The sequence below is a fragment of the Phodopus roborovskii genome, unplaced genomic scaffold, assembly GCF_943737965.1.
Source record: "Phodopus roborovskii unplaced genomic scaffold, PHOROB, whole genome shotgun sequence".
NCBI classification, from domain to species: Eukaryota; Metazoa; Chordata; class Mammalia; order Rodentia; family Cricetidae; genus Phodopus; species Phodopus roborovskii.
Genome location: NW_026126585.1, coordinates 16,318,032 through 16,341,987, shown reverse-complemented (window position 1 = coordinate 16,341,987; position 23,956 = coordinate 16,318,032). Strand labels below are relative to the sequence as shown.

At 47.1% G+C, this 23,956-nt stretch overlaps 1 protein-coding gene and 2 non-coding genes across 3 annotated transcripts in view; 2 read left to right on the top strand and 1 right to left on the bottom strand.

The window, feature by feature from the left end:
• Nucleotides 1–13,893: 13,893 nt before the first annotated feature.
• Trnak-uuu (transfer RNA lysine (anticodon UUU)) lies at nt 13,894–13,966 on the top strand. Its single transcript has one exon. It is a non-coding gene; the product is annotated as a tRNA-Lys (tRNA).
• A 341-nt stretch (nt 13,967–14,307) lies between these two features.
• Nucleotides 14,308–14,380, bottom strand: Trnak-uuu (transfer RNA lysine (anticodon UUU)). Its single transcript has one exon. It is a non-coding gene; the product is annotated as a tRNA-Lys (tRNA).
• A 2,822-nt stretch (nt 14,381–17,202) lies between these two features.
• Nucleotides 17,203–23,956, top strand: part of Mdm4 (MDM4 regulator of p53) — a 31,211-nt gene continuing 24,457 nt past the window's right edge. The window contains exons 1-2 of the mRNA XM_051204181.1: nt 17,203–17,218; nt 21,901–22,008. Coding sequence (XP_051060138.1) covers nt 21,931–22,008 — 78 coding nt within the window. The 5' untranslated portion in view covers nt 17,203–17,218; nt 21,901–21,930. The remainder of the gene's footprint in view (nt 17,219–21,900; nt 22,009–23,956) is intronic.

Below are 23,956 nucleotides of genomic sequence, written 5' to 3'. Positions count from 1 at the left end.
CCTCCATAGGCATGTACATATATGCACTCATACACATAAAAACAAACAAGCAAAACCCAAATAAATAAAGACACTAGCCAGCACAAATGACTTGGGCAAGTTTCCTAACGCTGCTAACTAATCTTGCTAGGTCTGGTCTTTTTCTCTGAAGGGAAATAGTTCCATTACCAGCCACCTCACCCACTTCCTCTGAGGCTGGAGAACAGGGAGAGGATGCTGAGATGACGCTAAGAACACTACAGATGGCGAGGCTGTAGGTGTCATCATTTATCATGTGCTCCCGCTTTTTTGTGAACTTGAACTTTTGCCCAAGGGCACCCTTTTCCACCCTTCTGTGTGGGGTTCAAGGTACAGCTAAGAAAACTCCTAGGGCCAGTGTGGAGGCACCCGCCTTTAATCCCAGCACTCAGGAGGCAGAGGCAGGCGGATCAAGGCCAGGCTAGGTTACATACTGAGTTTGAGGTCAGCCTGGGCTATAGAGTGAATCCCTGTCTGAAATAAATACAAACATACAAAAAGTCTGTGGGGACAGCGATGCTTAGTGTCTGGAACGGGTCTGGAACGGGTTGGGAAGGCCCTGAGGTAAGGGAGAGAAGCAATGTTTGGAAGAAGTTATAGTGAGGAGAGGTACAGTGAAGGGTTACATTTCCAATGGGGCATGCGATCTTTGACTTCTCTTTGAAATGCGATCCTATGTGAGGCTTCCTCTAGGGAGTTCTCAGGAAGAAGTAATAGCAGCCCGAGTCGGGAGTCTGCTTAACCAGGGTGAGTAAATTCCATTCCCTGTGCTCTGAGGGGAATTTCCCAACAAGGAAGCCTGTGGCAGGGTTAGGTAAGAGACAGCTGAATGAGCAGGAGAGCAGGTTCTGTCCCCAGCCCTGGTGCCAGCATCAGGTCCCAGGGCAGCTAGCAAAGCTGTGACCCTGAAGCCACTTCTCAAGGGGGCTACCGTCAAGATCCTTCTCAGTTCTACCACTTCGTACGATCAGAAGAAATAAGAATCATCCATCACATCCGTTTTACAAAACCAGACAGACGCCAGTCTGGGGAGATGGCCCAGTGGGGGATGGGGGTGGGGAGGGAAGCTTGCTGCCCTCTATTCTGGGAGCTGAGCTAAGACCCCATGCTGGGCAATGAATGGGGAAGCAGAGACAGGAGGGTCTCCAGGAGGGGCTGGATGGCTCATGGTTTACTCACAGGAAAGAGATTCAGGCTTAAACAAGGTGAAAGGCAGGGCTGATACCTGAAGGCTGTCCTCCGACCTCCACATGCATGGTAAGGCACACATATACACACACACAAGCACATGCGCACGCGCGTGCGCGCGCACACACACACGCACGCACGCACGCACGCACACCAAATAAATGCAATTCGAATATACTGAAACAAGAAAGCTGTCCTCCTTTTCCCAGAGCCTCTTAAGCCCAGATCCACTACCAGAGTTGTCCAGAAGATGACAAAATAACTCGATCTGATTATCCTTATAAGTAGGTGGGAGTCCAAGGATCCAAGGAATTCTCACATTCAGGCTTCCACTTCCGAACAGCGGGGGCCTACCTAGGGGTGCTTAGCAGTGCTGGGGCTGGGTGTGGGCTCTTCCTAAGCCCCTGTCCTTAAGAAGCTTTTTATCTAAGGTGGCTCCAGTCTGGTGCCATCTTTTGGGCATTTAGGGAAACTATAACAAATTCATGCTGCATCTCCGCTGTCCACCTGTTCTGTCTCTCACAGTGACACTAAGCTATGAGCAGCCCACCTCTGCCACGCTCCGGCTGACTGACACCAGTGTTAGTTAGCTGTTACGGTTGTTTTGTTTTGGGCCAGGTCAGCATTGCCTTGTCTGCAGGCAGCAGGCACACACAGCCTTTGGAGGATCTCTCTCTCCCAGTTCCCATCTGTCAGCTCTATTTAAAGAGGAACACACAAGGAATAGTACTTATACTATCATGCCACGCTTCCCTACTCCATATTCCCCTCAACCCACTCCATCCACACCCAAGACTGTTCTTCCTCCCTTAGGAGAGATGCCATAACTAACCTTTGTGCAGTTCCTTACAGGTTTCTGACTGCTTTTAAAAATTCATTTATTTATTTTATGTGCAATGGTGTTCTGCCTGCATGTATGTATGTCTGTGTGAGGGTGTTGGATCCTCTGGGACTGGAGTTACAGAGAGTTGTGAGCTGCCATGTGGCTGCTGGGGATTGAACTCAGGACCTCTGGAAGAGCAGCCAGTGCTCTTAACCTCTGAGCCACCTCTCCAGCCCCTTCTGACTGCTTTTGCACACATCATTTCATCTGGGGAAGCAACACATTTAAAATAATCCTATGAGCCACAGAGACTTTTCCTCCCATTTCACAAATATGAACATGAAATCACACGTCTAGAAAGTAAGTCTCACCAGGACTCACCCAAAGCCCGGCCTCGTGACCACTTTCTCTACCATTCCTCGTGGTGTCGACCAAGTGCACACCCTGAAGGTGTGAGGACCTTGGGGTTTGTGATTAGTCGCAACACACCCAGGGCAATGGACACTCCTCCATTTGTCTCTCCAATGGCCCCGACTGTCACACAACACCTGTAAAATGCAGGTGCAGGGCACCACGAGGGACCTAAAGGCCCACAAGGGTGTGGAGTTTTTGTAGGAGCACAAATAGGTCTTGGAGTGGGAAAAAAAAAGCAGACATTCCAGACCACAGGGCAAATCCAACGGATCACCCCAGAAAAGCATCCAGGGCCCCATATAAACCAATTGGCCATTCCTTACCCAGTGTTCCATTGGAAAGGAAAAGGGGGTAGGCTGTCTTCTGGCCAGGCCTGGGAGCTCAATTAGATTCAGAAACACACACACCCATGCACTCAGCAGGAAGCTCTGAACTATAGAAGCCAAACCCTGGACTCACCCAAAAGTCAGAAGAGAAGCAGCCACAGCCTGGGTCCAGGGCTCCCCTCAGAGCCACTGTGTCCTCAGATGCTAGCTGCCAGGCAGACTATAAAAGGTGCCTCAACCTAATTTTTCCATGGACACAGCCCCAACTGGAACGGCCAGGCTCCGGAGGAACTTTAGTTCTTCTGGCCCACAGACAATGCTCTAGGAGCTCCAGCTGCAGCTGGAAATGGGGAGAATATTTGTGGGTCAGGGTTGCCATTCCTGGACCATTTCTCTCCTGAATATCTTTCCAAGGCCTAAGGGAAGCAAATAGAGTAGGTTTTCATTCAGGACTGTTTCGGGGCTGGAGTTCAGTGCAAATTGCTTATATCGGCTTGGCCATTCCCGGACAAGCAGGTAGTTTAGAGAGAGGAGGGGCAGTGTTAGTCCACTTCTGGTAGCCCAGGTAGCCTGCTAAAGAATCTTGGGCCTGCTAGGGCTCATCAGTCCATTCTGCAGAACTCTCCGACCAAGTTGAATAAAAATACCAGGGCAGCCAGAGACAATGGGACTTCCACCCTGAGCATGACTGGTGGGCTGGGACAGGGAAACCACAGAGATCCCAAAAGGAAGGTGAGATGTAGGGCCAGGTTACCCAGAATGGGCAAGAGCGACGGCAGATTCCACACACTTCAACCTCAGCCAACAAGGGTGTATGCATTAACCTCACACATTTGGTAACCTCTTTCCACATCCCAGAAGCCTGCCAAGCCCCTGGACTCCCCACCCCAGCCCAGCTTGGCAGCCTTGCTGGGGCTTCGAGCTTCTAACACACCACAACACCAAAACTGCTGATGTATGGAGAGGGACAAGTACAGCTCAGAAGAGGAGCTCCTTCCCGGAGGGGCCGGGGACTCCGGCTAGAGAGTCCCAGTCTCTCCTGCAAGCTTCCAGTCTTTGGCTGCTGCATTATCCTTATAAGGCCAACCCTACCCTCCTCCTGGCCGAAAAAATGTACACAGTCCGGAGGGTGGACGCTGACTTCTCACCCGATGCACAGGAAGCGCCACTCCTATCACCCCCACTCCAGGACGCGTTTTGCCCTTTCTTAAACAAACCAATAAACAAACCGACTCCAAAGCGGTCCCCGGCTCAGCTCGCCCTACGGCTGCACCCGGGAAGTGTGTTCCGGAGGAGGCGGCGGCGGGTGACCGCCCGCGAGGCCGCGGGTGGCTGGTGCGCCGTGGGGTGGGGGCGAGCAACCTGCCGGGCGCCGGGGACCGGCTGGGCTCTCGGCGCTGCCATTGTTGCCCCCGGCGCTGGTGCTTCGGGGCGGGAGCCCTGCCCTCGCCGCCCCGGGCTAGCTGGGCGCTCTGCAGCCCCGGGGCGGCGCTCACCGCCGAGTGTTGGTCCTACCTGCGCTGGTGGCCGGTTCCACCGCGACACCCTGACTGTCGTGGCTGGGCGATTTGGGCTCCCACGCCCCGGCTCGCTCGGAGGCTCCAGCCCCGGTGTGATTGATGTTCAGCGCCGCCTGCTCCCCTCGCCCGCCCCCAGCCAGCAGGCTCTGGGGGTCCCCGATGCAGGGGACGCACCGGCAGGCGGGCAGGCAATCGATGGGTGTGGGGGCCGGGCCCGGGCCCGGTGCTGTGTGCCGGGAGTGTGCACGAGCTCGCAGTCAGTTAGGCGGCCCCGGGTGAGACAATAGCGCGAGCGGCGGGCGAGCGTGGAGAAGCCATCTCCCGGACAGCCGGCGCACTGCACGGCGTGCGAGGCTCGCCGGCTCCTGCCAGGACCGCGGCCCAGGCCGCCCGCCGCAGCCGCAGCGCCGAATAGCCGCGTCGCCCGGAGCCGGGAGGGCGGGGCGGCGGGAACCTCGGCTCCCTCCCTCCCTCCGTCCCTCCCTCCCGCCCTCCCTTCCTCCCGCCTCCGCACCGTGCTGGGCGTCCTGAGCGGACCCCGGGGCCAGCAGTCCTACTCCCCGCTAGCGGATAGATAGATGGTCGTCGCTTTCCAGCTGGAAGCCTTTGCTCTGAGGTCAGGTGCAAGCAAGCCAGATCACCCTATTGGAAGGGACACGGGGTGGGCGTTCGGTTAACCGGTTTGAGGGATTTCTCTCATAATTATGCACGCTGGGGATGCTCGAAAGAACTACCACCGTGATGGAGGAGATGCAGATGGGGAGGCTGTGTTGGCACTTTTCTTTACGGTTTGCTCAAGGAAGGTCTTCCGACCTGAGGCGGGGCGTGGGGGAGAAGCAGAGGAACCTCCAAACCAATTAAGATAGGAAGGTAACTTTGAAACTGTTATTTTCTCTGAGCACCTCCCAGAAAGCACCTGTGTCAAGCATTTTCCTAACCGCCCACCCAGTACTGGCATCTGGTTTGCATCTGGTTTGCAAAATAACTCGGATCTCCAAGTGCCCTTTCTCAACCATGGATCTTATTCTCAGCTGCCTTCCTTCATTGCCCCCCCCCCCCATTTCCCTATCACATTGTGAAGACCATGGTTCTCAGCTTTCCTTCTGAGAACCCCTTCAGGCGTTGGGGGGGGGTCTCAGCTGTGATACCCACTGCCCCTCCCAGCCGAAGTTCCCATGGAAAGAGCAGCTAAGCACCCCTTGTCTTACCTCAAGGAAACATTGAAAATGCTACCATTCGGTCTGTTAAATGCAGAAACTCTGCAATAAACCCAGGCAGCTTTCCAGGAGACAAGGGCTAACGGCCTTCCTAGGCTGGTAGGAGTAGACGCTAGAAAGAGCTCACAAAGAGGACAGCCATCTAGTAGAAAGTAGAGGGCATCTGTGTGGTTCTATGGAGGAGAAAGCAATACAAAAAGAGAGTTCATAAGCCCGGGCCTGGTGGTGCAAACCCTCAATCCTGGCACTTGGGAGGCAGAAGCCGGCAGATCAGGCAACTCCCCAGAAGTGTGTAAGCCTAGGGGGTCTGTTGCTTTCTTCTGGCCTCTGCCACATGCACGTGTTCAGCGCCGCCTGCTCCCCTCTCCCGCCCCCAGCCAGCAGGCTCTGGGGGTCCCCGATGCAGGGGACGCACAGGCAGGCACGTGCACATACCCACAACAAGCATACACATAGTTTAAAAATAAACTAAATCTTAACCAAAATAAAGTGAGTTCGCAATTCTAAATTATTTGGGGGAGAGTATTGCTTTGCTTTCCTTGAGGAAGAGGAGCCCGTGGGAGTTTAAACGAGGCTCCAGAGGCTTGAAGAGTAAAAGACACGTTCTAGAAGCACATCAACCAGAGGAGAAGTATAACGCAGGAGGCGGAGGAGTATGGAGGATTACAAAAGGTATTATTATTTGGCACAGGTTTTCACACGTAGCTCAGGCTGGTATTTGAACTTGCTATGTAGGCCAAGCCGGCTTCAAAGTCATGATCATACTGCCTCTGTCTCCTGAGCGCTGAGCCTCCTCATTCGGCTTGGTTTTCTTCTGGGAAAGAAACATGCTCATAGGTTGAAAGGGGAGACCAAGAAGCGAAAGGAAAAAAATGAAAATTGTCCCCAGATGGGTCTGAAGCGTATGGGATAGAGTTGCCTGAGATGTCCTAGGCAGGTGGCATCTGTAGACTGGGACATCTAGAGGAACCTATACCCCGAGGAAAAAATAATTACTCCTTGATAGTCTCTAAGCAATCTGTGACAGAAAGAGAGTCAACCTAGAAATGAAAGTTGGGCATGGTGGCACACCCCTTAAATCCCAGCACCAGAAAGGCAAAGGCAGGTGGAATTCTGATTTTGAGGCCAGCCTGGTCTACAGAGAGAGTTCCAGGACAACAAGGATTACATAGAAACCCTTCCTCAAAAGAAAACAAAAACAAACAAACATACCAACAAAAGATAGAATTGAAGACTTAAAGATAATATAAAGTTAGAATGGCCATAGAAAGAAATGAGGGAGTATATAGTTCAGTTTACAAAAGACCCTGGCTTAATCCCCAGCACCAAGAGAGGACTTAATCCCCAGCACCAAGAGAGGACTTAATCCCCAGCACCAAGAGAGGACTTAATCCCCAGCACCAAGAGAGGACTTAATCCCCAGCACCAAGCAAGAGAGGACTCTGGAGGGGGGCAGCATCCGATCACAGGTAGCATAGAAGCCACAGCTGGTGTTGGGTATCTTAATACTATGCGATACTATCTGAATGTTTTCTTCTGTAGCATTTAAACACCCAGGTACAACATCGAGTCAGAGTTGAAGGTCACTGGGATAGGTACAGCAGGATAAGGAAGAGGGCTCTTGCCAGATGGTGTTGGTGCATGCCTTTGATCCCAGTACTTGGGAGGCAGAGGCAGGTGGGTCTCTGAGAGTATGAAGCCAGCCTGGTCTACACAGCAAGCTCCAGGACAACCAGGCAGAAATGCTGTCTGGGGGTGGGGGGCGGGAATGAAGGAGAAAAGGAGGAGGAAGAGGGCAGCTCTTAGCAAGATTTGCTGCCTAAAGGAAATGAAGTTGAGAAAAGGCTTTGAAGTTTTTAAAAATTCTTTCATTCTTTTAATTTATTAATTGATGCTCCCCCTCCAACTAGCTCTGTAGATCAGGCTGGCCTCAAACTCAGAGAGATCCACCTGCCTCTGCCTCCTGAGTGCTGTAAATAAAGGTGGCCACCACCACTGCCTGGCTTAATAGATTTTTTTTTTTTTTTTTTTTTTTTTATGGAGACATCTTTTACTAAGTAACCTTGGCTGGTCTGGAACTTGTTACATAACCAGACTTTTCTTGGCTAGAGAGACCCTGCTACCTCCCTGGAAGGTGATTAAAGGCATGTGTCACCACAAACAGACCTTACTATAGTTTTAAAACTTCTGTATTCATGAAGCCTACAAGATTGCCTAGCACAAATGGCTTCCTATGACTTCAATTAAATTCCTGAAGAAAGTCTATGAGTATGAGACCTTTTGTAACCGACCCTTCACTCTAGCCTCAGAGGGCAAGTCCACCTAGCCCCACTCACCGCTGTCCCCAAATTGACACCTGCCACATTGTACTCAATAGATGTATGTCCTGCTTGGTAGGCAGAACAAGAGGAATGGCCATTTCCTAACCCCAGAAGGAACGAAGGTGCTCTACAACAAGGCAAAAGGGTTTTTCAGGTGTGATTAAGGTCTTGGAGATTAAGGAGTGAGATAATTACTCCTTAGTTATCACTCCTGGATTATCCATCAAGGCCCAATCTAATCACTTCTGCCCTTAAAACTGGACAGTCTCTCCCAGTTGGTCAGAGGGGGCTGTGATAATGAAAGAACAGTTAGAAAGATTTATATATCCAAGGGCTGGAGAGATGGCTCAGAGGTTAAGAGCACTGGCTGCCCTTGCAGATGGTCCTGAGTTCAATTCCCAGCACCCACATGGTAGCTCTCAACTATGTATGGTGAGATGCGGTGCCCTCTTCTGGCACACAGGCATACATGCAGGCAGTACATTGTATACACAGTAAGTAAAAAAGTCTCCTTTAAAAAAAAAAAAAAAATCAGTTTAAAAAAAGAAAAAGAAGAAAATTGAAAGAAGAAAATTGAATGTTGCTAACTTGAGCTGTTGCTGTAGGTCCTGTGGAGATAAGGGGTTCTGTGGAGATAAGGTAGGACAGGAAACGGAAGAAACACAGTCATGCTGCTTCCTGGACTCGAGTGACAGTCGGGTGCACCTCTAACCTGCTGAGCTGTGAGGTCATGCTTTGGCGGGAGGGGGGGGGGGTTGTGAGACAAAGTCTGATGTAGTTCATTAGAGATGTGTGTCACCGAGCCCAGCGTGAAATATCTTCTTTTTATTATTGTTTTATGTGTTTGGGTGCTTTGGCTGCGTGACTATGGATGTGCTAGAACTGCAGTTCAGATGCTGTTAAGTCAGCTTGCAGGCACAGAATATCAAACCCCGGTCCTCTGGAAGAGCAGCCGGTGTTCTGAGCAGCAGAGCCAGTTTTTTCTATAATGAGCAACGTCTTCAAGCCTTATAAACGGCTTCAAGTCCTACTAATAAACAGTGGGTTTGGAAGGCTAGAGTGGGCCAGGCACGCCTTGAATCCTAACACTTGGTAGACAGAGGCAGGAGGATTTCTGTGAGTTTGAGGCCAGCCTGGTCTACAAGAGCGAGTTCCAGGACACCCAGGGCTACACAGAGAAACCCTGTCTTGAAAAATCAAAAATTACAAAACAAAATAAAACAGAATTTAGAAGGCTAGATGATATTAGAAATGCAGGAGAGGCCAGAGGCCCACACCTGTAATCCCAGCCTCAGGAGACAGAGGCAGGGGGATTGCTGCCCCTTTGAGGTCATCTGATCAGCATAGGGAATTCCAGGCCCGCCTTTTCATTGCATTGTTATTCACCATAGCATGTCTCCACCTTAGGGGCCCATCAATAAATGAGTATGCCCCTCCTGGAAGGCATCACCCTCCCTGTGGAGTGGGGGGTGGGTGGGATGGGAGAGTGGTCAGGGGACATGGGAGGAAGGGAGGGAGTGGGGAGAGAGGGAGGGAGGGAGAGGGAACTGGGATCCATATGTAAAATAAAAAAATAAATTAGTATGTACTTATCTACTGCAAAATACTATCTAGCCCGAAGAATGAAGGAAACTGTGTCATTTGCCCATGCACGGATGATAACATACTCCAGGGATTAAGCCAGATGCAGAAAGGCAAGCATTATATGAGTTCATTTATGTGAAATTCCGAAAGTCAGCAGGTGGGAAGCGGAGACCAGACTGGTCATGGCCTGGGGCTGTGTGGCAGTGGTGGAGAATGAGAGGTTAATACTCAGAAGAAAGGAACTCTCAGTATGCACTCCGGGGAATCTGATGTACAGCTAGCTACATAGCACGCACACACGCCACCAGTAGAATTAGTAGGAACAGGGCACACCTGTAATCCTAGCCTACAGGAGGCTGAGGTAGGAGGACTGTGAGTTTGAGGCCAGCCTGGGCTACAGAATGAGACTGTTTAAAAAACAAAATGAAATGATAGCATCTTGAAAATAATTAAAAGGTGAGATGTAAAAGCCCCAGCTGGGTTTGGTACCCCAAGAGTGTACTCTGAGCATTCCAGAGGAAAGGATGACCAGCTCCAGGCCAGGCAGGGGATACATGAGACCCCATCTCAAAAATAATAATAAACAAGAAGGGCTAGAGAGAAGGCTCAGCTGTTAGAGCACTTGCTCTTTCAGGGTTCAATCCCTGGACCCGCACCTATCTGTAACCCCAGTTCCAGACTTTCAAAGCTTCCTGTGGCCTCCTCAGGCACGTTCCCCACTTGGTGCAGAGACAAACAGGTACACATGCACATAACTTTAAAAATAAAATAAATAAACAAAACAAAAAAGGGAACGAGAAGTTCCATGCTCTGAATCTGTGAGTTTAGCCTGCCCTCTAGTGGAAGCATTAACCACAACATCCAATGTAAGGGACAGCTTCGGGAAGCACCCAGGAAGGTTTGAGCTCCTTTAAAATGTGGCCTACAAGGTGTAGTAGGGACAGAAGCAGGCAGATTTCTGTGAAGCAGGCAGATTTCTGTGAGTTTGAGATTCCTGAGTCCAAACATTATTTTCTATTCTGAACCATCCACCACTTAAAATCAACCCTAAGCAGTTTGTAATGATCTAGATCCCTGGAACATTTTCAAATTCACAGATTTTTCTCATTATTTTCAGTTTCACTGTACATTTTGTTTCACTTTATTTTCTAAATTGTTCTGGAAGAATCAGTGTTAACTAGAAGCATGGCTACCACTGGTCAACTTGGCACTATCCCTTCACTTCTTGAGCAATTACCTATTGCTAGTATGAGATCTGGTGTTTCAGTTGTTTTTGTTTTTGTTTGTTTATTTGCTTTGTTTTGCTTTAATTTTATTCCAAGTTCAGTCCCTCTCTCCTTAGACACAATGACACAAGAAACGTCCTGGATTTAATCTACCTTCTGGGGGGGGGGGGAAACCTCAAAACACTATCTAAGACAACTATAGGGAAAGGGAAGTAATTCTTAGAATTACTTCCAGCTGTCATGGGGGTGAAGGTGACTCCATGGGATCCCAGGAAAACAAACAACAACAAAACAAAAGCAATGGTTAAGTCTCAGGCGGACTAGCTGTAACATTTGTAGCTGGTCTCTGAGTAGCAGGTGATGCTACTGGTCTGTCTACACAGCAAGTTCCAGGCCACCAAAGGCTACAAAAATGCAGAGGTGGTGTGATTCATCCCCACACCTCATGCATAGAGATAGAGTAAAGCAAGGAATGTTTTTCTTGCTTGATGTATGACTGACTAACTTGCTCAAGAAATATACCCAAAGGATTAGTGAATGAATTAGTCTGTTTTGTTGTCATTTAAAAAGCAGGAAAGAAAGATGCCATTTGACAGTGCTCATGTGGAGGGCTTTTTTTTTTTTTTAAATTGGGGGGAAGAAAATGGAAAAGGGGGAGGGGAGAAGGAGAGACAGGCAAAGAAGTAGAGGGGGAGAGAGAGAGGGAGAGAGAGAGAGATCAGCTGAGGGCACATCTATCCTGTCAGATCCCCAAGGGCAGGCCAGCACAGATGCCTGCATACTAATGTGTTTGGCTCTTTACAATTTCTTCTGCGTGACTGACAACAGCTTCCGCTTTAGGCTGATAATGTAGTTTTCTTATAAAATGGCCAGGATTAGAGCTTTCAATATGCTCCGTTGCTCCTCAGATCCTGTATTTATTGCTGTGTGCATTTCTTTAAAGCTTTATTTACTTACATGTTTGGTGTATGTGTGTTTGCCTGTATGTCAGGTGCATGCAGAAGAGGTTGTTGGAGTTACAGGCAGTTATGAGCTGCCATGTGTGGTCCTGGGTAGGAGCGGATGTGCTCATAACCACTGAGCCAGCTCATCAGCCCCTATTGTGCTTAGTTCTTTATGCTAAATGTGTTTGCTTCTAGGCTCACCTTTCCTACTCCTTAGATAGTACAGTGCCTGAACACAACAGTTATCAGTAAACCTTTGTTGACTTCAATCATCCCCCCACCTTTATTTTAAAGATTTTATTTATTTGTTACATATAGTGTTTTCTACCTGCATGTTTGCCTGCACACCAGAAGAGGGCACCGGATCTCATGATAGCTGGTTGTGAGCCACCATGTGGTTGCTGGGAATTGAACTCATGACCTCTGGAAGAGCAGCTAATGAGCCATCTCTCCAGCCCTAATTAATTGCATGTTTTTGTGTGTCTTTGTACGTGTGTGGGCATGCATACAAGAGTGTGGGAGTGTATTCTCTCTTATGTTACCAGGTCCAGCGATAAGTACCTTTAACCCCCTGTACAATCTAACTGGCCCTCCTTGTGCATTTTGAACTTGTTCCTTCAGATTTAATTTGCAGCGGAAAATATAACAGAATAATAAAAGTTTTGATTTAGAGGGTATGCTGGCTAGTTATATGTCAACTTGATGCACCCTAGAGTCATCTGGGAGAAGGAAATCTCAGCTGAGAAAATGCTTGCACGTATTCTTGATTGATGATGGTGTGGGAGGGTGCAGCTCATTGTGGGCGGTACTACTGGGTGCTATAAGAGAGCAGGCTGAGGCTGATCAAGGCGGAACATGTTTTCAATCCCAGCATTTGGGAGGCAGAGGCAGGTGGATTTCTGACTGGTCTACAACGTCAGATCCAGGACGGCTAGGGCTACCTGTTTCGGAAAGAAAGAAAGAGAGAGAAAGAAAGAGAGGGGAGAAACAAGAAAGGAAGAAAGAAAAGGAAAGGAAAAAAGAAAAGAAAAGAAAGCAAACAGGCTGAGCAAGCCATACGGAACAATCCCCTGCCCTCTGCCTGCATCTTCTCCTGCCTATCTGCTGTCCTGTCTTCATCCCCCGAGGGATGCTGGACTGTGATGTGGAATTGTAAGCTGGAACCAATCTTTCCTCCCCAAGTTGTGTGTGGTCAGGGTTTTAACATAACAATGAGAGCCTAGCTAAGGCAGAAGGGGTCTTAGAGTTCACCCGACTAATCTCTCCTCTTGAAAGTACAGACCAGACCAGTTGGCTGGTCACTGTTCCTAAAAACCACACCGTTCTGGGAAGGGGACTTTTCTCCAAAAAGAGGCCAATATATTTTGCTGTTGTTTGTGTTTAGGCGCTTCATGTACTCAGAAACAAAGATGAATTCCCTAATCAGAGTTTGACCTTTCATGGTCTGTGTTCCACAGCCTATTCGTCAGAACTACGCAAATCTGGAAACTACTTGTTTTTAAGATTTATTTTACCTTGAATTATGTGCATATGTTTATGTCTGTGTAAGCGTATGCTGTGTGGGAGCCTGCGGAGTTCAGAAGAGCATTTTGCTAACTGTCTAGACCAGGCTGGCCTCCAGCTCCAAGAGATCTCCCTGCCTCTGCATCCGGAATCCTTGGTAAGATGTGCACCACCATACCAGGTTGATCTGTTGTTAACTTTTACTCTCAAGACTACAGTTTGGTTTCCTTGGGTGTATAAATCTTGCTTGGGAGGCTGAAAGAAGAGGAAAAGAAAAACTCCATCAAAATGCAAAAGTTTAAACTCCCTTATGACCTAGATTCAGATCCTCCTTCCCATCTCCATTTACTTCTGTTTTCCCGAGATAGTGGACGCTCTGTCAGCGAACCTGGCCTTTGTGCTAAGGTGTGTTTAATTGAAAAGCTCCATCATCGGGAGAATGGAAGCGCTAATTTCATTAATGTAAAAAAAAAAAAATGTGGTTTTTCAGAGGAATAAAAAGAGTGAAGGAAGGAAGAGACAAAGTGTAATAAAAAGATCATACTCAAAAGCTGAAGTGTAATGTTCACTTTATTTGTTCATTGTTTTGCAATTGATCAGCAATTTAGTAAATACTGGCAGTTAACTAAACATCAAATATGAAAAGACTTTGGAAAACGTTTTTTATTAGGTAAATGGAACAATAAAGGAAAAGTAGATACTGATTTAATACATTGAAAACATACTTGATAGTTAATTAACTGAAACCAAAATTGAGCATTGGTTACCATTATATTAAGTAAAAATCCGGGGAATAACATGTTCAGGGCGCCCGGATAGCTCAGTCGGTAGAGCATCAGACTTTTAATCTGAGGGTCCAGGGTTCAAGTCCCTGTTCGGGCGGCTGGAAATTTTGCATGACTAGTAGCCTCTCTTGGTCATACAGCTATCTTTAAAGATAGGTGTTCCTCATTAAGAAAGGCGACTTTTAGGTGTAATTTTCTTAGAATTAAGAGACTTAAGGATATGTTATATAATTTAAGGAGGCAAAGTGGCGGGAGCATTTTTTTCTCCGCGTGTAAGGAGGGTTGAGTGCTGCTGAGTCAGTAGAATCTTGTCCAAGTCCTCACCACAGAAATAATAATAACGGGAAGCATACATTGAATAGCTTGGGTTACCCTTAAATTTGTACAACTTTTGCTGATGTGAAGGGAAAAAAAGCAGAATCTAAAAGAGAAGCGGAGCGCCCGAACGGGGACTTGAACCCTGGACCCTCAGATTAAAAGTCTGATGCTCTACCGACTGAGCTATCCGGGCTCCTGCCGAAGGCAGTTCCTACGGTACTTTACATAGGAATAAGGAGCCTTGTGCAATGCTTCCGCCCTAAACGCTGTGTTCTCGCGAGAGTAAAAGCAGTGCAAAGTCGGCTTGAATGTCGCGTAAGCCATCGTGTATCCCCATGCTCGGGTGGACATGGGTCTGGGAACTAACGGTGTTTGCAGCTCTGTAGGAACAGCCCCGGTGACGACATCCGTGCTGAAACCCTTGCTGCAGGGTTGGAAGAAGGGGGTTTAGGGAGCGCCTGCAAACACGCTGTTGTGAACGAACGGGCTGAGCTGTGCGGTGCAAACCAGGGCACCGGAGCGGCGCTTTGCTTTGGTCCAGCAATGCTCCTTGGAGAATTTTACCGTTTTACCGTACAGCGCTGCGGGCTGGAGGCACAGAGCTGTCTGACAAGGCCTGCAAGAACACGGGCTCACAGCTTCGTGAAGGTCCTGCTCCAGGGGACCCCAGATCCCAGCGGCTGCCTCCCGCAGGCCAGGGCCTGAGTTCGATTCCCAGCACCAACACCAGCCAACTCACAGCTGCCACATCTTTGGGATGCCTTCACTGGCCTCCTTGAGCATCTGAACGTGGGTGACATACACATGCACACACACACACACAGTAACAACAACGACAAGAATATAAGTTGCAGTAGAACACTTGGAGCTTGATGCAACTATTTAAAAAAATTCTGAAAGTGTTACAATATAGATCAGGAATGGTGAAGCAGGCCTTTAATCCAGCACTTCACAGCAGGGGTAGACAATCTTTGAGTTTGAAGCCAGCCTGGTCTAAACAGTGCATAGGCCTGGGTCAGCCAGTGCTACACGGTGTCTCAAAACATAAAACAAGGTGTCGGAGAGGTGGTTCAGCAGTTAGACAGTTGTGACCTACAACACGGGATTCCTGGTACCCAAGCAGAACCTCACAACTGTCTATGATTCCAGCCCCAGGGCATCAAATACCCTGTTGGAGCCTTTGCAGGCAACAGTCATGCATGTGGGCAAGATATTCATACGCAAAAATAAATAAATAAATGGAAGTTAAGGAAAAAAGTCTTAAAAATAACAACCCAAGTAAACAAAAAAAAAAGTGCAAAACATTTTAAAGGAACATATCAGCAAGATGGTGCAGCGTGTAAAGGCACTTGATGTTAAACCAGAGGACTTGAGTTTGAACCCTGGGACCCACTTCATGGAAAGAGTGGGATCCCATGGTATAGCCCTTAGGGGTCTAGAACGTGTTCTGTCAGTCATATCTCTATTCCCAGAATTTGGCAGGCAGAAGACTGACTCTAGCTCCAGACCAGCTTGCACTATATGATGAATTACAGGCCAGCTTGAACTACAGAATGTGATCCTGTCTCCAAAACAGAAGAGAACCAAGCCAAAGCAACCAAATAAAAAGTAGTTGCACAAAGAGAGAGGGGGAAATACTTGGCTAGGGTTTACCCCAAAGCGTGCTTCCAAATCTTTTGAGGGACTATTGTTGACTTCAAGCTCTTTGTCAGCAACTGTACAAAGGGAGTCACTTCTTCTGGGCCTTCAGAAAACTCTGAGTCTCCCAGCTGTGAAAGGCGCTAAGAAGCTGGGTGCAGTGGTGCAGGTCTTTATTCCCAGCACTCTGGAGGTATAAATAGTGTTATCTGTGAGTTCGAGGTCAGCCTGGTCTACATAATGACTTCCAGGACAGCCAGAGCTATAAAAAGAACGGAGTAATGTTTACATTAGAAATAATGAATTTGTACTGTCCTACAAGATTGTCAAGTAATAAATTCATAATAGGGAACTGTAATCAAGGGAGATTACTGAGCTTTTTTTCTCTTTGCATAAGTCCGTGTCTACTTCTGGGAGCCATATCCTAACACGAACAAGTTCGTGTTCAGAAAATATTGATCAGGGACGGTAACAAGGTGGCTCATTGACATGTTAAAAAAGAAATAATGAAAGGATCAGGAAGGTTTAGCTTGTAGACAAATGAGAGGATTGGGGATGGGAATCGGAAGCTGTCTTGAAAGAACTGAGGAGTATATTGGCACGTCTGGATTGAGGCAAAGACTGGAGGATCTCTGTGAATTCGATGCCAATCCAGTCTACATAAAGTTCCAGGACAGCCAAACAAAATCAAAACGGGGTAACATTTACATCGGAAGTAATGAATTCATACCCAGCTATTAATAGACATTGCAAGACAAACTGTTTCAGCTCACACACTCCTCTCAGGATGCACCGAAGTAAACGAGGTCGTCTGGGGGAGGTGATAACGTTTGGCACTGGCAGAGGTTAAAGGCCGTTTGCGTGAGACAGGTTGCCCCTCCCTCTCTTTTAGCACCTATCACTTATTTTGCAGTCACTCGTGAATAATCCAGCTGTGTGTAACAACTGGGATGCTCTGGGGGTTTAAGGATGGGTAGTACATCATACTAAGGTTTTCCTGAAGAGCTGCAGGGCGTGCAAGCCTGAAATAAACCCCAGCACTCGGGGAGGCAGGCGGAGTGGGTCTCTGTGAGTTCGAGGCCAGCCTGGCTCACGCAGTGCGTCCCAGGACAGCCAGAGCTGTCTCAAAAGTAAAACAAAATCTACGGCAGCGCCGGCGTTCACGCTTCCACGGCTGGAGACTCTCTGCCCGGAGTAGCGTGCACTCGATGGTAGGTTCTTCGGCCGTTCTAGCCCTCCAGGGCCTCCTCTATGGTCTCGCCGGCCTCCCCGGAAGCTGCATTTGAGAGAGCGGAAGCGGCCCCGCCGTTGCTCTCGCGGGTTCCAGCTGCCGAGGAGGCCTTCGGCGTCGGCCTCTGCTCGGAGGCCGGGCGGCCCGTGGCGTGGCCGTAAGGTGTGGCGGCGGGGTCTGGCCAGCCCGGGGCGCTGGGGCGGGGGCGGGCGGGAGGCCCGGAGGCCGGGCGGGCGGGCGGCGAGGGCGGAACCGCGCGCGGGCGGCGAGGGCGCCGCGGGGGAAGGGCGGCTCCGGGCAGCGCCGGGGCCGAGCGAGCGCTGAAACGGGCTGCACAGTTGCAGGGAGTGAAGGGAGGTGTCGGTGCTCCGATGGCGACCCGAACTGGAGGAGCGTGTGGGACTCCGGGAGGGGCCCCGGGGCAGTGACAGTGACGAGACTTAAGACTGCGATCGTTTTTTAGGGCTGCACACCTGTCTGTCTGCTCTAGGGTTTGGGGGATGCTCGTTTGGGGTCCACATACGGACCCCGCTGTGTTTTTTGAAATTGTCTTCCACCAGTAAGAATGTTGTTGTTGTTTTGTTTTGAGACAGCGTCTCACTGTGTAGCCATCCCCGACTAGCCTGGAACTTGCTCTGTCAGGCTGCAACTGCTCTGTTAGGCCACACCTGGCTAAAACAACGCCTGTCTTGTCCTTTTCAAGAAAGGCCGGTGTGGGTTAGGAAGCTCCACTGCCCGGGATATGTCTGTGCAAGATACTTGAAGCCCTCAGTAATCCTTACACAGTAATAATAGTTGCTGACTATCAGTTCAGGTTTAGTCTTCCCCTTCATTCATTCCTGCTAGGAAAAAAGTATTTTAGCTTTAAAGTATTATATGCAGTACTCTTTCACTGTACTGGTCAAGACTACAATAGACTCTTATTTATTTATTTATTTATTTATTTATTTATTAAAAAAAGTGAATGTGTAAAGTTGACAGGCCAGCATCCTTAAACCCTCGGACTTCTAAGGTGGTAATCACTGGGGCCTTAACAGCTTCCCTGATTTGCACTACACATATTCTTAGTTTGAAACCGTAGAGGAATCATTTTTCTGGTATGCACCTTAAATTTTTCAGATAGCAGCAGCTTCCTGTAAGATAGACTTTTAAATAAAAAAGTGTTTGCATAAACCATTTTTTCTTTTAAGCTGGATCCTCACTGGTGGTCTTTTACACTATCTCCTGGCTTCACAAATTGTTGCACGGCATTTTTTTTTTTTGCTGCACACTCACCTTAAGTGTGTAAGAAGTACACCAACATCTGAACGATCTGTCTGTCTCTCTGGGGTAGGGTCTGTCTCACTGTGTAGACCAGGCTAGCCTCCCAAGTGCTGGGATTAAAGGAATATGCCACTGTGCTTAGCCATGTATTTTTTTTTTTTAATTAACTGAGTTATAAATTGCACCTCTTTAATTAAGGCTTTTGGCTTATACTTGGCCACCTCAAAGTCTCATTGCAACACCAGGTTGGTCAATTTCAATGCTGGGGCTCCCTGATGGATGGACTCACAATCTTTACACCCAAACGTTAATGCAGCTATAGTTCCAGAACTCATGATTTGGGTAGGCTGTCTTCCTGCCTGTGTCAGTTGCTTCTTTGGAAATTAGGACAGTACTCTACTTCATGACACCCTGTAAGGTTCAGGGTTGTATCTAATGTGCTTTGAAGAGTGTCTGAGCCAGAGGTGGTGTCTGTCGAATAACAGAAACAGGTTCTACAGCTTAAAACTTAACTGTTGGGCACTCTTTGATTTCTATTTTGTGGAGGGTTTAGATCAGTTGGTACAGTTTGCATTTTGAAAACTCAGTACTGAAGACACTGGGAGAGAATGGTAAAAATTCTGAGTACCTGAATACATCATGGGTATTAAATGTTATAAACTGAGACTTGGAGATAATGAAATGGAAGTTTGGAAAGTTTAAAAAAAAAACTTATATTCTCAATACCCAATGTTTGTGGAAATGGGAGTATCTGCTATAGAATTGAAAAATGTTCCCTCTAGATTTTGTTTTGTTTTTTTTTATGCTCCCCAGCCCCCCACTTCAGCTTTGGTTGGCAATGAATCTGGTTGTTGTATCATTGTCCTTAAATGAAAAGGATAAGGGATTCTTTAAAACTTATAGATAAGGATTTTTAAAATGATCACAGGCTTTTCATTACAGTCAACAGTTACTATTTTTCTTTTGTAAGTTGGTATTTTTTAATTATGTGTATATATGTATGTATGTAGGTATGTGCATAACATGAGTGTAGTACTTTTGGAGGCCAGGAGAGGGCATCTGGTCCCCTGGAGTTGTAGTTATAGGAGGTTGTAAGTTTCCTTATGTGGTGCTGGGAAATGAACTTGGGTCTTCTGTAAGGATGTTCATTGAGCCACCTCTCCAGCCCTTAGTTAAAAGTTTTTTGTTTTGTTTTGAGATAGTGGCACACACCTTTAATTCCAGCACTTTGGAGGTAGAGGTTGGTAGATCTCTGTTAGTTCAGGGCCAGCACCGGTTCCAGGATAGTCAGGGCTACGTAGAAACCCTGTCTCAAATATATCGTTTAAAGAAGTTAGGATACATGAAATAAAATAAAATACTACATACCTCTACAAAACAATGAACGTGTCTTTATACACTGAAATAGAATAAGACACAGAATTCGAAAAAGCAAAGTGAAGAAACCCGTGTTTTGAGATGGGGGGGTCTCATTCTGTAGCTCAGGCTGGCCTCCATCTGTTTTTCCTTAACTATGCCTGGCTTTACCAGTAGCTTAATACTGTCTATTGTACAATAAAAAAAGCTTCTGATTGTTTACTTATTTTTATTTTTTGAGTTAGAGTGTCTGCATAGTCCTCCTTTGCTATTTTGGAACTCATGTAGACCATCTGGCCTTGAATTTTAGAGATCCACTTGTGTCTGCCTTCCTTGTGCTGAGATTAAAGACACATGCCACCACACCCTGCACCCTGTCATTCCCCAGTTTATTATTTAAAGCACACTTTGCACATTGTTTGCTTGAATTAGGACTCATAAAGTGGGTGTATTTCGTTAGGTCTGTAAAAGTCGCCATCATCCTGCTGTTAGGTCTCAGACCTGGACAAACAGTTGAGGTGCCTACGTAACAAAGTGAATGCTGGCTGCCAAGTTCCTCCTGCACCCCAGTCCCTGCTGTTATAGAATATGGCTGGCATACCCCACTCCCTACCCTAACCCTCTGCAGCCTGGGGGCTGGGCTTCCCTTCCCCTCTGCCCTTTCCTATCTATAACCCAACCGTTGGCCACTCGGTCGGTCTTCTGTCGGTCTCTTGGCCCAGGCTGCCCTCTTGGTCAGCAGCTGCTCTCCCTCCCGCCTCCCCCATCTCACATGGCTTAGGGTCATATTCACCTGGACTCTCCCAGGTGTCCCTACCTCTGGCCATGCTCTCCCTTTTCTCTACAGTAAACTGTCTCCTCCATCATACTTAGGAGCAGCCACATCCTCTTTTCTCTTTTTTTCATCGCCCCTTGCGTAGTTTCTTTGTCCTCCATTTCCCATCAAATTTATATTTGACTTTAGGGGCTGCTTGCACTCCCTAGGTGCTGAGATTACAGATGTGTGCCTTGCTGTATTAATTTTTTGGTGTTAGGGATTAAACTCAGGGCTTACACCTGGTGGAGTTCCGTTCCTGCACTGACTGAGCTGCACAGCCTCAGTCTTAACCAGTGACGAGACTCATACACGTGTGCAACTGGGGGGGGGGGCAGAGATCGGCCCTTCAAAGTCCCTTCCTTCACCCACTTCAGCCGTTCTATTACGGTTTTAGTGTGTGTCTTAGTTACTTTTTTATTGTGGTGCGGAGACACCACGAGCGAGGCAATATGAAAAAGAAGTCATTTAATCGAGGATCTGTTTACAGTTTTAGAGGGTGAGTCCCACAACCATCATGGTGGGGAGGGAGCAAGGCGGGCAGGCGGGCACTGGGACAGTAGCTGAGAACTCACTTCTGGTCCACAAGTTCAAGGTAGAGAAAGACTGGCCTAAAACCTAGGAGAACCGCCTGCTTCTGCCTTGTGCATGCTGGGACTAAAGGCGAGCACCACCGCCGCCTGGCGAAAATGTGTTTTAAAAATGTTTTGGTGTTTTTGAGAGGTCTTACTGTGTACTTCAGGCTGGCCTTGAACTCCCAAGTGTTACGATATGATTTTGCCAGTGTGCCCTACCATGATTACCAGGTGAATGTTGACACTTTTCTGTACGGTTTCTTGTCCAGGCATGTTGGAACAGCATGGTCTTGGTGATTTTCCAGCTGTGTGTGTCTCCTAGCTCTAATCTTAACTGCTCTGCTCTGGAGTAGGGGTAGCTGTGATTGTAAATTTGACTCTAGAACAATTTACTCATTAGCATTGGCATTGTGGGAGGGACGCGTCCAAACCTGTCTCTATTTCAGGGTTCACCTGAGGGAGGCACGGGTGGTTTAGTCTCCAGCTTTTGTGCTAGATCTGAAATAGAGATTGAGAATCCCAATGTGAGTATTTTGCATTTGTTCGGAGCTGTATATGTGTGTATCAGATTTTGTTGTTGTTTTTAAACGGTTGCTGGCTGTTTTGCCTTTTCTTTTTACCCTGTTTTGGAGACAGGGTCTCTGTATAGCCCCTGGCTATCCTTGAAATTGCCCTGTTCATCGATCAGGCTGATTTTGAACTAAAAAAGATCCACCTGCCTCTGCCTCCTGGTGCCGGTATTAGAGGTGTGTGCTACCATGCCCAGATTATTTCTTAATAAACACTAAAGACAGAATTTTCTACTTTACATTTATATATTTTTTTCCCCTTTTTAGTGTGCTGGCTGAAGAATCTTCACTGCCAAAATGACATCACATTCCAGTTCAGCCCAGTGTTCAACATCTGACAATGCTTGCAGAATGTCTTCAGAAAGAATCAGTCAGGTAAGCACTGGTCATCTTCCTTTTCTTTAAAAATCTTAAGAAGTGGAATTGAGGCATATAGACGAATCCTATCATAATTTGCCTAAAGCAGAAGTGATGTTGTAAATCTTTTTTTTTTTTTTTTTTGGCTGTTCTGGAATTCACTGGAAACCAGGCTGGCCTCAAACTCACTGAGGTCCGCCTGCCTCTGCTTCCCAACTGCTGGGGTTAAAGGTGTGTGCCACACTGCCCTATAATTGTAAAATCTTATATTACCTATTTGAAAGTTACAGACAGCTTGAAATGGCCAAGGTTGGTCAGAATTTTCATTCCTTATGCCCCTCTGCTTGCTTAACTCTTTTGTTACACGAGGCACGTGTTTTAGGTTAGAAGTGGGTAGTAGGGAATTAGGGGCCAGGTTATCTACGGTTTTTTTCTTTGTCTCAGCTGGTTGTGATTAATTGATTTTCTTTTTTTTTTTTTTTTTTTGTTTGTGCAATTTCCTTTTGAGGTCTGAGAAAGACACAGAAGGTTGTTGCTGTGCAGCCTTTGTAGACCAGGTTGCTTTGAACTTGATCGATCCTCCTGACTTTCTCCAGCTGCTGGCATGTCCGACTGGGTTAGGCGAGTTCATTTTATTTTAAAGGCTGCCTTAAATTGTGAAAATAGCAAATGTATTCTTATAAAACCCTTGATTTATTTTTAGGCATTTGTGGGTACAGACTCTTGACCACCTCCTCAGATTTGGTGTATGCTATTGCAGACAGACCTTTTTTTAAACATTTATTTTTTATTGCTTGTGTATGGGTGTTTTACCTGAATGTATGTCTATGTACCACATGCTTGTGGTGCCCTTGGAAGCCAGAAGAGGGCCCTGGATCCTCTGGGACTGGGGTTACAGATGATTGTGAGCTATTGTGTGGGGGCTGGGAACCAAACCCAGGTCCTTTGGAAGAGCAACATGTGCTCTTTTTTTTTAATGATATATTTATTTTTATTTTATGTGCATTGGTATTTTGCATGTATATGTCTGTGTGAGGGTGTTAAATCCCCTGGATTTGGCGCTACATACAGTTGTGAGCAGTCATGTGGGTGCTGGGAATTGAACCTGGGTTCTCTGGAAGAGCAGTCAGTGAGTGCTCTTAACTGCTGAACCATCTCTCAAGTCCCAGACCTTTTCCTTTAATATTTTGTTAAAAATTATTTTTGTGTTTTCAGAATCATTTTTTCATGTTTCTGTACCTTAGTATATGGTGAAAGTAGAATTTAGAATTGATGGAGGAAAGATGTAATATAAATTAATTTTATTAAATAATTTTTTTCTTTAAGATTTATTTATTATGTATATAGGTGTTCTGTCTGCATGTCTGCCTGCAAGCCAGAAGAGGGCACCAGATCTTATTATAGATGGTTGTGAGCCACCATATGGTTGCTGGGAAATTGAAGACCTCTAGAAGAGTAGCCAGTGCTCTTAACCTCTAAGCCATCTCTCAAGCCCCTAAAGTAATTGTTTTGTGATAGTTGCACATCTTTGGAAAAACAAGTTCCAGGCAGACTAAGGATTTAAATGTGAAAAATCAAGACATTGAGAGGAAAATATAAGAAATATTTGTGAAACTTTAGAACAAGAGAGGTCTTAGCGCTGAAGTATGGGCTATAAAGGAAAAAGATACAGACTTGATAATATGCAACCTAAAAACAAAGTTGGGTTGGGTGGAGTGGTGCAGGTCTTTATAATCCCAGTACTCAGGAGGCATAGGCAGGTACTCTGAGTTTGAGGCCAGTCTGAGCTACATAGTAATAGAGACCTTATTTTAAATAAAACAAAAATAAAAATATAACAAAATTGTATAACGGGCATGCTACAGGGCCAGCTTGACGTAGAGTAGTAGGTTATAGTCTGGGCTTCCTAAGTGTTTGGAGATGATGGTGTTAGATAGGGTGGGTTGGTATAGAAGTTAATATAGCA